Source organism: Hippopotamus amphibius, chromosome 13, assembly GCF_030028045.1.
Source record: "Hippopotamus amphibius kiboko isolate mHipAmp2 chromosome 13, mHipAmp2.hap2, whole genome shotgun sequence".
Lineage (NCBI taxonomy): Eukaryota > Metazoa > Chordata > Mammalia > Artiodactyla > Hippopotamidae > Hippopotamus > Hippopotamus amphibius.
This window is the reverse complement of record NC_080198.1, coordinates 100201168-100216505: the sequence shown is the minus strand read 5'-3', so window position 1 is coordinate 100216505 and position 15338 is coordinate 100201168. Positions and strand designations below refer to the sequence as shown.

At 53.3% G+C, this 15338-nt stretch overlaps 1 protein-coding gene across 3 annotated transcripts in view; it reads left to right on the top strand.

Annotated features, from left to right (window-relative positions):
- The window catches only part of AFAP1 (actin filament associated protein 1), a 155119-nt gene that overhangs the window by 71739 nt on the left and 68042 nt on the right, over nt 1-15338 (top strand). For all 3 annotated transcript variants that reach the window (XM_057705777.1, XM_057705779.1, XM_057705778.1), the window contains one exon: nt 7918-8026. In XM_057705777.1, coding sequence (XP_057561760.1) covers nt 7918-8026 — 109 coding nt within the window. The remainder of the gene's footprint in view (nt 1-7917; nt 8027-15338) is intronic.

Sequence of the window (15338 nt, the reverse complement as noted above, 5' to 3'; positions counted from 1 at the left end):
CCAATTAGGCCAACTGAAAGCGGCACGCAACGAAAAGTGTCCAGAATTAGTCAACAGAAAACGCATAGTCTTCCATCAGGATAACACAAGACTGCATGTTTCTTTGATGATCAGGCAAAAAACTGCTACAGCTTGGCCGGGAAGTTCTGATTCACCCGCCGTACTCACCAGACACTGCATCTTCGGATTTCCATATATTTCAGTGTTTACAAAATTCTTTTAATGGAAAAAATTTCAATTCCCTGGAAGACTGTAAAAGGCACCTGGAACAGTTCTTTGCTCAAAAAGATAAAAATTTTGGGAAGATGGAATTATGAGGTTGCCTGAAAAATGGCAGAAGGTAGTGGAACAAAAGGGTGAATACATTGCTTAATAAAGTTCTTGGTGAAAATGAAAAATATGTCTTTTATTTTTACCTAAAAAACCGAAGGCACTTTTTGGCCCACCCAGTACATCGATGATAATTCCCAGTGTTTTTTTCCCTAAAGCGGTGTTAAATGTAGACACTTGTGAAACAATCTGATTTTTAGAGTCCCTAGAATTTTACCAGTGCTGCTCTTCTTTTATAGCTGACTTGACCACCCTTAATTGAATAACTATGTCTTTTCTTTTTTTGCAGTTTGTCTTGACTGAACCTTTCTAAAGCATCTCAGAGAATCAGCAGCTCTCTTTTTGCAGTCATTTTTTCACTGATTTATTTATGTAGTAGCTAATCAAATAAAGTAAAGTAAATAATTACAAGTGTAAGAGTTTAAAGAACGAAGCTGACTCTTAGTAAATGTGCAGACTCAGCTGATGACACTGTCTGGTAGGCGCTCTGGAGAGGAGCCTGTCGACCACGAAGGTTTAGCATTGTGCAGACCTCCGTCAGGGCATCTTACAGATGGAATGAAGAACATCTGTCAGTTCAGTGAGTCAGTGAAGTGGAGAGGGGTTAAGACAGCTCTCCTGTATTTTCCTGGTAGTTTTTCAGGGAATTCGTTATTCAGCAAGTAAGCCCGTCGTTCAGTAAATTGCCTTTAGTGAGTTGGCTTTTGTCCAGTTGGTCATTTGATGTTGAAACTTGACTTCCAGGAGAATCGGCTGGTGGTGGAGTACAGATGGGGTGGGTTCAGGCAGAGGGCGTACTACAGATTAAGGCACCAGCCCAAGAAAGACCCCCATGGACCAGAGCACTGCAAGCCTCTCTGTGTGGCTGGATCATAGGGTTTGGTGGGTCGTCGGCGGATGAGGCCAGGACACTGCAGGGGTTACACTGCAAGCAGCCTGTGGGCCTGCAGAGCAGTTCATAATGGTCCTCAAAGCAACTCTGAATAACCGAAGGATTTGTTTTTAGTGTAAGACTTAGAATGCGCCAATCAGATATTATTTCTCATTCATCTGAACCACGATCGCATGTTTAACTTTTGTGGCAGGTATGGAAGAAATTCTGTCTTTTGTCCCAGCTACGTGTGTTACAGTCTCTGAGAAATGAGTCAGCGTCTACCTTTTCATCCCTTTTCGTGTCAAACAGTGCTTTGTCTAGTTATTGTTAACTACCTCTTGATGTCCCGCTCTTTTTCTGGCGACTCAAGAGGCCGGGCAGCAGGCGGGGTGGCACTGGCTGCTTTCCTGAGCATGCTCGGCGGCCCCCCCATTCCAGGCCTGTGCACCCCTGGCTGAGGGCCCCCACGCGGCTCTCTGCGGCCCTTCTTGGGCATCCGCGCTCCCCTCTCGTTGGCTGACACCCAGGTGGGCTCCCCGCCCCAGGTGTGGCAGAGACCCGGACGGTGTCCCTGCCTCGGATAGCTGGTGAGTTACACTCAGGTGGTAGCAGTAAAAGAAAAAAAGGGGGGGATCCAGTGGATCTCTCAAATTTACCCATTTCGCGAAGCTGAAACATCATGCCTGTTGATCAGCAATGTCTCACTTTGACATTCTCTTAATTAAACTAACCTTTAACCTTTTGAAGATGACGCTTGTTTCTCTCCTTCTTTGTGTTCCTCACATCACGAAGCGGAACATGCCAACGACCCCTCAGGGTCAGGGGCCACGACAGAAAGTCCATCTTGAAACACTGATGATGCTTCTGTACAGGAAGGGAGTAGTGAGTGTTTCTCTTTTGTTCTTGGAGTCAGTGCAGCTGCAGCCCGGGGTGCCGGTGAACCGGCGACCCCTTCCGTGTGGCGGGGGGAGCTTGGGCCGGGGCGGGAGTGTGGGTGTGCGCTGCTCGGGGTTCAGAGCTTCCCTGGACCTTTGAGATCCCGGGGCGATCACGGTGCGGTATGCTGTGTTTACAGACCCATCTGGCTCCCTTGCTTTCCAGGGGAGGTTGGAGCAGGCCCAAATATGCATATGCATAATGAAGACATTTCTGGGAAGGGCTGTGCTTCTCAACAGGTTATTGTTTTGGTTTCGCACTGAGAGGCGCGCCGCTATCAAGGGACTGGTACTTGGTTAGCAGGCAGCCAGTGCGGACGGAGCACTTGCGAAGGCGGCCGGTTCATCCGGAAATGGGTCCCATCTGTGTTGACACTGGCCGCCCGGGCCCAGCGCCCGGCCCACCAGCCAGGTCTGATGCAGACAATGGGGAACTGTGCTCCCTGCCCTCCCTCCTCCGCCTCAGAGGAGCAGCGGGTCCGCGGACAGGGAGGCTCAGACCTTCCCGGCTGAGCGAAGAGGGCTGTATGTGATCCGTGTGACACCCCGTCGGTGCTTTTTATGGAAATATTTCTCTCTGATCATTTACACAGCAGGGGGTTGCATTGTGTTTAGATGGGGCGGAAGACAGCAGTTTAGTGTTTTGATATTCTAAGGCCAGACCTTATGTAAACGTGACACCTTATTATACCAGCAGATAACAGCAAGGCCGTTTTTTTATTGTGGTAAAATATACATCACACAGAGTTTCCCATTTTAACCATTTGTAAGCGTCCAGTTTAGTGGCACAAAGTACATTCACATTGTTGTGCTACCATCGCCACTGTGCACCTCCAGAACGTCTCGTCTTTCCAAACTGAGACTCTGTCCTCAGTAAGCGAGGCCCCACCCTCCTCAGCCCTCCAGCCCCTGGCAACCAGCATCCTACTTCCTGTCTCTAGGAAACAAAGACGTTTGGGTCCCGGCCTTTACCACCTGCCTGTTGATGGCATTTTATCCTCCCTAAAGTACTTTCCCAGCGACTTCTTATCTCTATTTGACAGCTGGGATTGTGAGATTCTTTGAGATTATATGACACAATTAGGTGTTTTACCAGTTGCAGAGTTGAGACCAAAGCCCAAGATTTAAAACATAGGGAGTCCAACTCGAGGATGGAAGATGCCCCTGGGAGAGAAGGAAGGGAAGGGGATGTGCCCCCACGGGCTCTCATTCTTAGTCGTGTATAAAATAAAACTTGAGAAAACTTGAGAAAATAGGTGTGAATAATTTCCCAGTGTTTACTCGAGTGATGTTGGAATGCAGATTAAATAGTGAGGAGAATGGAAGGGGGTGTCACTTGGATAAAAACTTTTATTTTGCCCAGAAGCGTACCTGCTCAAAATTCTTGACTTTCGGGTTGAAGCCGTGTTTTGCCCTTTAGACCATGAACTTTTGTTTTCCGTTGACAGTCCCTCCCTTCCTGTCCCTAGGAAGCTTAGGTGATGCTGTGTGGCGCTGCTGAGGTGTTCACATCAGCTGCAAAGGGTTTTGCTGAAACGTGGCAGAACTAGAGCTTGAACCCTCCTTGTCATCTGTCAGAGCATATCCTTTTTGGGCTGCTACTCTTTAACAGGTTTTAATCACTGTAGCCGGAAGGAATCTGAACGTACCACTGTGTATGTTTAATTAAGTCAGAAAGCGGTTCCAAATTCTAGGCTGGTATTTTTCTCTGCTAAAATCAGGTCTCATGGTTCATTGGTGTGTCTGGTGCAAAGGACTGATGGGTAACTGGGGCCGGAGCAGCAGGGAGGGAAAGGGCCGGTAGGGGAGGGAGCGAGGGCGGAGGAGTGGGCACGGTGACCGTCCGTGTGGACGCGCCTTCCTGGGGAAAGGACAGATCCCGCTGTGCTGCAGGGGCTGGAAGCGTCGGCTTGGATCCCGTGGCCTTGGTGGGTTGGGTGATTTCTTCCCTGCGTCCTGTATGGCTCAGCCACCGCAGCAGTTGGCACCGGGCTGTGCCCACACGGCTGGCTCCGGGCTCCTCCGCTAAGCCCCTCGGCAGCGCGGGGGGCGCTGGGCAGGGTCTTTCATCCCCTGAGCCTCAGTTTCCTTGTTCGTAAGATCATAGTCAAAATGCCAACGTCTCAGCGTTGTTTTCTGAACAAGAGAGAAACTAAAATATTGCAGGACGGTGCGTGACACACAGAAGGCAGACCGTAAATAGTAGTTATTGTTATTTTGATGAAATAATAGCAATAACAGTAATAGATTGTATTTGTGCCTATAATTATATACACATAATATTTATTATTATTAATGGAGAAAGAATTTTCTATGAGGCTTTTCCTTAAAGTAACAAAGACAGATGTTGGGTTGGCCAAAGAGTTCGTTTGCGTTACCCGAGAGAAATCTTTGGCCAACCCAATACTAATGGGCTTTGCTTTCCAAAAAGATGGGGATTAAATCATGGCCAGTGTTGTGAGCCAAGCGAGCCTGTCCAGTTGTAAGTACTGGTTTTCTCTAATAAGACACGGACACCCTAAAAGAGAAACTTACAACGCCTAAGGCAGATAAGATTTCCTAAGCTAAAAAGACACATCCATTTAAGCGTTAACTCGTGAGAGAAATATTTCAGTGAACTTGAAGGTTATTGAGTACCTGGTGCCGTGCCGTTTCTATTTCTGTGTCTAGGGCGCAGCACAGATCAGTCATTCCTTGAGGAAAGCAGTTTCTCATCCTTCTTTTTCAGTATCTGAGGCGGCTGTGGGGGTTGATCTTGAGCCCCTTGTTCTGTTAGCGTATGTTTTCTGAGAGTCAGTCCAGGAGGACTCTAGTGACTGGTGCGAGATGGTGCCAGAGCCCTGTGCGCAGACGGGGTCTCTTCTGGCATCAAGGGGAAGCTGCCAGAACCAGGGGGAGGGATGCCACGTGGGCGTGTAGCCTTACTGTCGGAAGGCACCTCGGAGTACCTGCTCTGGCCGGAGATGACAGTGTCATCAATCAGGTAGTGAGGACCCAAAGGCAGCTCTCACTACAGTTTCGAAATGCATGGATTTGGCTTTATTGCCCCGTGACCTGCAACTTTATGAGTATACGACAGTTGGAATCAGAGGTTATATGATCCCAGGCCCTCACGTACAGGGAGGAGACTGGGACTCAGAGTTCTAGGAAGGCTGCGTAGACCAAGGCCAAGGCTGGACCTAGGCCTGCCACGTGCCACGTAGTAGGACACTCGTCTTCCTTATCCTACATGCTGGTTTCCTGCCCGTGCTCTGGTTTCCATGACCCCCTTTGGAAGCTTGCCTTCCTCATTTTGTACTGTTTAAAATTCCTGTGAAATGTGATTTCAGTGAATTCTAACCTACTGGAAATGATCCGAAGGACATTTTTCCTCTGAAAGCAGTGGTGCTGAATAGGGGTTCCGGTACCTCTTTTCTGTCTCTCCCTCATTTGCCCTTTAGCAAACCCTCAGGCTCTGCCCGGGTCTGGAACCCCTGTGGCAGAAATTCAAGGATGAGTGGTATCTGGGCATGAAGTGTGAGATCCTTTTTGGAGAAAGCGGGTGCTTCTCTAGAGGTATTAGTTTTTGAGGGGCGTTACTTCAAAATGAAAGTTGTTTTTTTTTTCTGATTTTAAAAACAATGACTATTATAGAGAAAATCCAGGCTATACAGTTGTGAATAAGAAGCGATAGGCTTGTGCTCGCGTTTTAGCGAGTGACCTGTCTGTGTATAGCTGTGAGCGCAAGCACGGCTCTGACAGAAAGGCTAATAGGGTACCTGTCTTCTTTCACGTAACAGTTTCTAGTAGAGATTTTTCAGGTAAGTGACTGCAGACATGCACCGTGCTATTACATGGCTGTACACGGGTGTGTCGGAATATCTAAGCGTTCTTCTCTCGGGGAATGTTTAGGTTGTTTTTATATTTGGAGGGAAACTTTATTGAACGTCCCTATACATCGTTGCTCATGTGACCAGTTGACCTTCTTGGCGTATATTTCTAGACGTGGAAGTGTGGCTCTTAGGGCACACACACCAAGAGGTTGTGCTGAATGCACGACCACCGGCGGGGTCTGCACGTGTGCTGAGCAGCCGGTCGGCTGAGAGTCGGCTTCTGCCTCACACAGCTTTGCAGCCCTAGGAAGGGCCTGTGCTAACTCACAAATGTCTGTTTGATTCACCATTTGTAATGCTTTCCCAGAACATGAATAATCCGGCTGTTTCGTCGTACTAGGAGGAAGCTGAAACACTCTCAGGTCATGAATAAAAACACTCAGGGAGTCAAAGCACCAAGCGGAGGTTTTAACCCTGGCGTGGCCTCCCGTTCAGACCTCCCCCCGAGAGGACCACGCATCAGCTTACGTTGTAAGCGCCCCCTCTTCTCTCCAGATGCAGGAAAGGCCTGGATGTGGTCCAGTGTGAGAGCCCGGGGAGATGGCGGCTGGGGCCCAGCCCGGGGAGGGCCGCGCAGGGAAATCGGGGCCAGGGGTGGAGGGGACGCTGTGAAGACGACCTGGAGGAGATTATCTCTCTTCCTCTGGTGAGAGGAAGGAGTGGGTTGAGTGCACAGTGATTAGTCATTCACAGAGGACATCTTGGCTTCAGACTCGAGTCACAGGGACAGTGATGGAGCCTCACATCCTGTGGAGTGTTGTTCTCCTCGGGAACTGAACTCGGTCGATCCACAGTTTGGGGCCTCATCTTTCCCATTTGTTTATGGGATGTAGGAGGTGTGGACGAGTTATGAAAGGGAAGGAGAATATGAGCAGGAAAAGGTCTCCACTGGACAGCGCCAGCTTCTGATTCTGAGCAGGCGGTTTCAGGCGCTGAGCCTCACCTTCTGTTTCTGTAAAATGTAAGGTGATGCAGCAGCAACCTGCAAGGACCCCTGGATGGATGACTGAGGTGGCTTGAAACCAGTGCAGAGGCTGCTGAGGACAGTGCCAGGCAGGCAGCAGGTGTGCGGAGGGTGTAGGTTTCCGGCCCTTCCGCTCTTCCTGTTGACCTCGGGGCCAGTGAAGGATGGAAGCTGCAGGTGCCGTACGTGTTCGTGGGAAGGAGAGGTGGGTCCGCCTCCGCGCCGTCAGGGCCGTGTGAGAGAGCGGTGCTTCAGCTGGTGCTGCTGGAAGCCGGGTGGTCCTGAGCCCGCCGGCTCACCACGCTCTGCAGCCACGGCTTCAAAACCACCGTTGTCTCGGAGTTTGTCCAGCAGTTGTGATGTGATTGGGTTGAGTCACGCAGGTGCCTCCTCCGAGAACACATTCCAGTTTCCTTCAGAGTGGACTCATCGGCGATTGCCTTTTCTCTCTTTTTAAGTTTCCCTGGCACACGTGAGGAGGGTGGTGAGATTGCGGGCACACACACCCATCCGTTCAGTCGCTCTGTCACTTGTCTGTGATAAGCACGGGCGGATCTGAACCATCTCTTACCCCCCGGGGGTCTCCAGCGTGGGAGGCGGGCCGTGGAGGGGGGACGTCAGCGTGGGGATGTGGGAGGGCCGTGGTGTGGGGGGCCACGGGGCAGAGGGGAGGAGAGAGCCTGTCTCGCCCCGGGGAGGGGTCTGTGAGGGTCGGCGTGCCTCTGGTGGCGGCCCTGTGGATCGAGTGGCCGGGCTGGGGCTGGGCGGGCAGGGGAGATCCCTCCAGGAGCCGGACTCTGGAAGTTCTTCATAGGATGATGTTCTTTTTCTCCAGGGATGTTGCAGAGGCGAGAGGAAAATGCCCGCCGACACCTGTGAAGTGCAAATCCGGAATTTTCTGCTAATGCTTGTGCTCTGTTGTTTCTTCCTTTGTTCGCTCAGCCACCTGACAGCGGGCCGCCGCCGCTGCCCACGTCCTCTCTCCCAGAAGGCTACTACGAGGAGGCCGTGCCGCTGAGCCCTGGGAAGGCCCCAGAATACATCACCTCAAGTGAGTGGACCCCTGACCTGCCGGGCTGTTGGGGAGCCACCCCCTTTCCGGGTGATGGGGCTTTAGGGGCACACACAGCGCAGCGTGGAAACGTGGAGTTCAGGAAGTCCTGAGCCCAAGGAGGGACATGCAGGAAGGGCTTTGAAGAGTCTAAGGTGTCCTCCAAGGACCTTCGGTAATTCAGATTTCTTTCTTGTGGACTCTTGTTGCTGTGGGAACACGCGGCAGCCGGTGAAACGTGTTCCCTTTGTCAGAAGGGAATGACTCTCTGAGGCCTGTTTTCTCGGGGTCCACACCACCTCGACCAGGGCACATCCCTTGTAGGCTGCACTCGCGGTGCCAGCAAGAGAGCGTCTGCACCACAGATACAGAACAAGCAGGCATCTCATCATAGCTGTTCATTGTGGGGTTTTTTTTTAATTTATTTTTTATTGAAATATGTTGTGTTAATTACTGCTGTACAGCCAAGTGACTCAGTTATACGTACACATATTCTCTTCCATTATGGTGTATCCCGGGGTATTGGATATAGCTCCCTGTGCTCTACGGTAGCACCTTGTTGTTTATTCTGTATCTAACAGTTTGCATCTGCTAATCCCAGACTCCACTCCATCCCCGCCCCGCCCTCCTCCCCTTTGGCAACCACCCGTCTGTTCGCTGTGTGCCTGATTCTGTTTCTGTTTCACAGACAAGTTCATTTGTGCCATAGTTTAGATTCCACACATGTGTGATATCGTATGGCATTTGTCTTTCTCTGCGTGACTCCCGTTAGTATGATCGTCTCTAGTTGCCTCCATGGTGCTGCAAATGGCATTATTTTGTTCTTTTTTATGGCTGAGTAATATTCCATGGTATGTATGTACCACATCGTCCTTATCCATTCATATGTCCATGGACATTTAGGTTGTTTCCTGTTTCCTTTTTTTTCATTCATACAGGTTTTACCAGAATGTTTTTACCTACGTTAGGGCTGTCATGACATGACCTTTAGCCTCCTGCGGGGGACTCAGAAGTACCCCTTTGTTGGCAGCCAGCTTCCACATTCACGGAAAGAAGGACAGGCTGGCGTTGAACACTGTTTTGTAAAAACCTCTGGAATTTGTTTTTAGATCTTGGGCTTTATTTCTCCCTCCTGCCCCGCCCCCGATACCCTGGCGGCAGGCCACGTGCTTTCTGTCTTGTAATGAGGCTATCGTGGCACACCCGCATGTGCTGACCGAGGAATCCAGCTTGCTTTCCCTGCGGAACGTGGGTACAGGGGGAGTGAACGCGTGACCTGCTCACGTCAGGGAGAGGCTTGCCGTGCATTGGCATCTCGTGGCCTCTTGTCCCGACCTCTGTCTGCTTCTGGAAACGCGCTCCTTCACCCTCGCTGCCTGCGTGTCTCCTGAAGTCTCTGCTTCACGCAGACTTGGGGTTTTCTGATCTTTCTCTCCCGTGGCAGCCAACGAGCAGAGCCATCTCAGCAGAGTGGAATCTCACTTGATTGTTATAGGAAATCCCCTTCGGGATATTTTCTGACCACAAAGAGGGACGTGTAGAAGCCGGGCGAGCCGGGCAGAAGGGCCTGGAGGGCAGGGCCCTTGCCCGCGCACGCACGCCTGGTTCCTCGGCTTGCTCGGGACCAGACCGGCGCAGCCTCAGCCCAGCCTTGTTGCGTTCTGAGTGAGCGCGGAAGGAGAGAAGGGACAGTTCTGATAAGGAGGCTGTGAGGTACTGGGTATTGAGATCCGAACGTTAAATATTTTAATTTCTCTTTCATTTGAGAACCATGTGGGAAAAATGCATTCAAGTGATTTCTAAGTGTCCACTATTTCAGATGATAGTAAATTAATTAGAAAACAAAAAATTAAACGGCTTGATAGAATTCAAAACTTCATCGGAGCCCTTTTTTTCTGAAAGCAGTGAATAAGGAAGAGAGCGTCTGATGAGGGTGTTTCCCAGCGTGCGGAACATTCGGTCCCGGCCTTCTCCCACCTTCCTTCCTCCTCCCCCAACATACTTTCAAGACCAGAAACGGATCGTAATCTTGTCTGGCTCGTGGGAGCCTCTGGTCAGTTTCGATCTGAGAAGCCCCAGGCGACTGGTGTGTCATGTCCTTCACTGCTGGTGGGCAGGCCCCTTTGGTTGAGCTGATTGCAGAGGGAAGTCATGGAAGGGCCGCTGCTCCGGGAGATGGCGGGTCGGCAGTCCTGACACTTTTACTGCCGTTGAGGACCCCTCCCCGTGGGGAATGGTGGCTGGGGGGCTGAGTCCAGGGCAGGCCAGGGTCACGCCGCCTTCTCTTACTTGTGGGCTTCGGGTAGCTTTGTTGAGCCCCGAGGCGAGCCCGGTTTATCGGAGAAGCAGAACCATGAGGAGTGTCGTGGGGTAAGGGGCGTGTTGTAGACGTGAGACCCTGTATGGTGGTGGGGCCGGCCGGGGGCAGGGCGAGCTGGGCGAGGCCTGGGGGTGAGGAAGGACACTGGCAACCCCCCTGCCTCTCACTTCCCTGCACGCGAGGCTGAACTGCAGCTCCACGGAGCTGCACGCACCTGGCCAGGACCCGGAGGCGGCCAGGGAGGGGACCCTGAGGGAGCGCCAAGAAGGAGAGCCTGCAGCCCAGCACCAGCGAGCCCGAGACGCAGTGCCTGGAGCCCTCCTGACCTGCATCCGCCTCATGTCTGCCTTCCAGGTTGCTCACAAAGTTCTCTTGTGGCCAGTCCTAACCCAGAAGCATCCAGGAAAGGGAATTTGGGGGAATGTGTTCCATTGTTGCTGAGGTGATACAGTATAAAAGCATCACCATTGGGACTTCCCTGGTGGTGCAGTGGTTAAGAATCCACCTGCCAATGCAGGGGACACAGGTTCGAGCCCTGGTCTGGGAAGATCCCACATGCCACAGAGCAACTAAGCCTGTGCACCACAACTACTGAGCCTGCACTCTAGAGACCGAGAGTCACAACTACTGAGCCTGCATGCTGCAACTACTGAAGCCCATGCTCCGCAACAAGAGAAGCCACCACAGTGAGAAGCCCATGCACCACAACAGAGAGTAGCCCCTGCTCACCACAACTAGAGAAAGCCTGCACGCATCAACGAAGACCCAACAGAGCCAGAAATTAAATAAATTTGTTAAAAAAAAAAAAAAAAGACACCACCATTCCTCTAGGGTCAGTTTGGCATCCGCACAGCCCTCTTTATCGGCAGTGAATGTGCAAAGACAGGCGCAGTCACGGTTCAGCGTATTGTGTTCGACTATTGCTGGTGTGTCGGAAACTCCCTGACTCCCCCCGAGGGTACGACGTCCTCTGTCCACTTTAGGGTGACCTCATTCTCTTCTGGCCAAGTCACACTCCCCGCCTTGGGTGCCTGCAACTCATGGGCCCGATGCAGCCCGACGGAGAGGCGCCTGCTCTGAAGCGAGGCCGCGTGCCCCTGGGTGGGTCGGATGCCCCGGAGCCTGTGCGGGGCAGCTGGGGTCGGTCGGAGCCTTTAGACTACGGGGCTAAAGCGCGGGTCCGTCAAGCATCTAGGCTCCCCCGGGGTGTCGCCAGCCAGGGCCGTGTCGCAGAGCTGACATGGCTCTCCTCGGAGGCTGGCGAGGCCGAGCCCCGGACCCCCGGGTCGGCGCCGAGCTTCTCCTGTGAGCGGCTGCCGGGGGCTCTGTCCCGTTTCCAGAGCAGCGTGGGGGCCGAGGGGCAGAAGCAGCATGACGTGCAAGTAGGTGTGTCCCAGGGGTTCGACCTCACGTGGTGGCGGGGCTGGTGCAGGCGTCCGTGGACGGCTGTCCCCAGCACCCGGTCGGAGGGGCCGCCTGGGACGAGCGCTGGACTCAGGCTGTCGGCGCCGCTCGGCGCGCCTCCCCTCCCCCGCCCTGTGCCTTTCCTGACCTTCCACAGGCCCTCGTTGCCTCCCCGCGAGGTCCCAACCCCGGCCCCAGCGCTCGGCCCCTTGACGTCCTGCTGCAGCCCCCGGGAGGCAGCCGGGACTGTTGGGTGACCGGCCAGGGGCCTTGCCAGCCAGCGGGTTGTCCTGTGGGCTCAGACGCTCGCTCCCAGCTGCTGGGTCTGCGGCTACGTCGGCCGACCTTCCTGTAACGCGACTCCATCCGTCTCGCTCTCTCAGAGGAAGGCGGGCCATGCACTTAGCGTCTTCTTCAGCTGTGGCCCTCAACCTGTTCACTCCCCCGATGAAAAGGGCGGCCAGGGGCACGGTCTACTGTCTTCAGTTGAGAATCCGGTTTCGGCTGCGTGCTGCATCAGGAGGTGGTCTGGGACGCGTCTCCGGGTCGCTCGGCATCACCCGTCCTTTCCTCCGAGGTGAGGGTGCTGCCCTGCGCCCGCCTCTGGGCGGCCGAGAGGACCCGCGGGACGGGGGTGTAAACGCGGAGCTGGTCCCCTCTTCTCATGGCTTTGCCCCACAGCATACAAATACAAGTATAAAAAATACCGCCCGACACCTAGTGAGCGCTCAAATAGTTGTTGCATGAATGATGACATTTTCCCATTTCTGACTGATTTAGTCATTAATTCTTTTGTTCATTTGTTCATTCAGCGTTTACTGAATTTGATGTTCTAGAAAATGAGTTGAGCACGGAGGGGTTCGTGGTCCCCCAAGCTGTCGTGAGCACCTTCCTGGGATAAAATAGGACTTGGTCCACCGCCTGTCTGAAATCTCTTCGCGAACCTCAGGCCACGGAGCAGCACGTGGTCTCTCACAGTTTCACGCTTCCTTCCTTGCGTCCTGCGTTCCAGCCATGCTGCACCTAAAAAAGCCTTTTATTATAAAATATCTTCATCAAAAAGTGCATAAAATATGACTGTACGCTTCATGACTTACCATAAAGTGAAACTTCTGAGGAACCACCACCAGGTCAAAAACAGAAGCTCATCAGCCCCGAAGCCCCCCGCCTGCCCCTTCCTCTTCACAGCCCCCTCCGCACGAGGGTGGCCACTAACTTGGCTTCAGTGGCCATGATGTAAACACTGTTGAAAAATGCAAGGCTCTCCGCTGTTGGTACAATGTTTTATTATTTTCATTGCTTTTGCAAATCGTGTTCCTTCTAGACCCTCGTGTCTGGTTGGCGCGACTCGTGAGCAGTGGGGACCAGCCGCTTCCCCCAGGCGTCTCCGTGTCCCGCAGGTGCTGCTCTCCAGGCACCTGTGTGTCATTGTGTTTCCCTGGCGACGGAAATGTCCCCTCTCTGTGCTGCCCGGGAGAGCGGCCCCTTAGCCACCAGGCCTTTGAGTACTTGAACTACGGAACTGAATATCAGTTTTACTTTACTTTACTTGGAATTTGAATGTAAATGGCCACCATGGCTGCCCCGTGAACAGGCAGCGTTGGGTAGATGTAGATGCTGGCGTATGGGGTGAGTATGCGTGTGCACGCCCATGTGTTACTATCGGGGAGGGCGTGGGAGGAGGAGGAGAAAGACCTTGACTTACGCAGCACAAGAGGGGACTCTGGGCTCTGCTGTCTCCTTCTCTCTCCATGGAGGTCTGTAACCGAGATCCGTAAGGCCGCTCGGGTCCCTGCCTCCCTCCACTCGGGGCGCAGTCCCAGCACCCTTCCCGACATCACTGAGACGCCTCCTGACGGGTCCCTGTGTGTGCCCCCAGCTTCAGCCCATTCTCGATGCTGTTGCCAGAGTTATCTCTTTGGCCGCCCTCGTCTCCTGCTTAAAGCCCTTTCCTGACCTCTTCATCAGGACTTAAAAGTCAACCTAAACCGCCAAGCTTTCTATTCCCTCCGCTCAGTAAATAATTCTTTTTGAGGACATTAACCTGCACGCGTGTCCACTGAGTACAAATCACAGTCCGGTTCCCAGTGAGCTCTGTTCCGAGACGCGCCTTTTCCGCCTTGTGCGGCCGGTTCCTCCAGCCGCGGGTTCCCCTCGTCTGCGGCTCATTCCTCATTCCGGTGTCCGTGCCTCACGTGCGTTGTGAAGAGCGAGTGTGTTCCAGGTGTGTGCGGGGGTGGCGTGGGGTGGGGAGTGCGGAGGCGATGAGTGCCAGGGCCTTAGGAGCCCGCGGGGCCGCAGGGAATGATCTCACTGGCAGTCGCTAGGGTTTATTCACCACGTTTAAGGTGCCAGCCACGCTTCCGAGGGCTTTGCATTTCATTTAAGTTGATCTAACTGTTCCTCCTTCTACAGGTAGTTGCTGCTTGCCCTGTGCCAGGTAGTTTGTTAAGTGCGGGCACAGTCACATCCGACAAGGTGGCCTCCCTTCCTGCAGGCGACGCGCAGCCTCATGCAGGACAGACAGACGGACGGAGGTCCCAGTGTAGTGGGATGAGTTTGTGCTGGGTCGTGTGGAAGCAGAGGTGTCCGCTCAGGTTGCCATAGCAAAACAGCACAGGCTGGGTGGCAAAACAGCAGGCGTTTGTTCTCTCACCGTTCTAGAGGCTGGAAGCGGGAAGTCCGAGGTCAGGGCTCGGGCATGGTCAGCTTGTGGTGGGGGCTCTCCTCCTGGCTTATATCTGGCCGCCTTCCCCCGTGTCCTCACCGGGCAGGGAGAGAGGGCACAGAGCAGGCTCTCCCTCTTCCTCTTCTTCTAAGTGGGTTAGGACCTCATGTAGCCACAGTTACCTCCTAAAAGTCCCGTCTCCAGATACAGTCACACTGGGGCTCGAGCTTCAACCCATGGATCTGGGCGCGGGGGGCACACAGTTCAGTGTATAGCTGTCAGTTCTGGTGATCCAGGGAGGGCTTTGTGGAGGAGGTGCCGTGAGTCAAATCCCGGGTGATGAGAGCGTATGTCCAGGCAGAGGCTGGAGCCTGGGTGGGATGAGCAGGACACCTGGGTGAGAGTGGGGTGTGCAGAGACCCCGAGGCAGGGGAGAATGGGATCTAGCTGGGACCCTACCAGTAACTCGGTATTTAAGTGCTGATGCCTTGCAGGATGGGAAGGGCAGGTGTCAGCGTCTCTGAAAACCCCAAGGATGACTGAGGGAGAGGGGTGGCCTGGGCTTGGGTCTCGAACCTTAGGAAGCCTTTGTGTGTGCGGCAGTGCTGGGAGGGAGGAGGGCGCTGCAGGCTTGAAAGAACTTGAGAGGCGTGGATGGGAGTTTTCTTTGGTGAAACTCGCTGCAGGATGGGAGTCAGAGGGCCCGGAAAGAACGCAGCGAGGATTCAGCCATGTAGCGTCTGCTGGGCCCCTATCGAACAGTCCAGAAGTGGTTTTTATAAATGCAGAGTTCTTAGTCACCTAGGTTGAAAACTCGTCGTGGAGTTTCCAGTGCCCACGCCTCAGTTATTTTCTCTCCATTTTTGCTAACTAACGGTTCCCCAGTTCCCTGAAGGCAGAAGCCCCTTCCTCAGGGACTA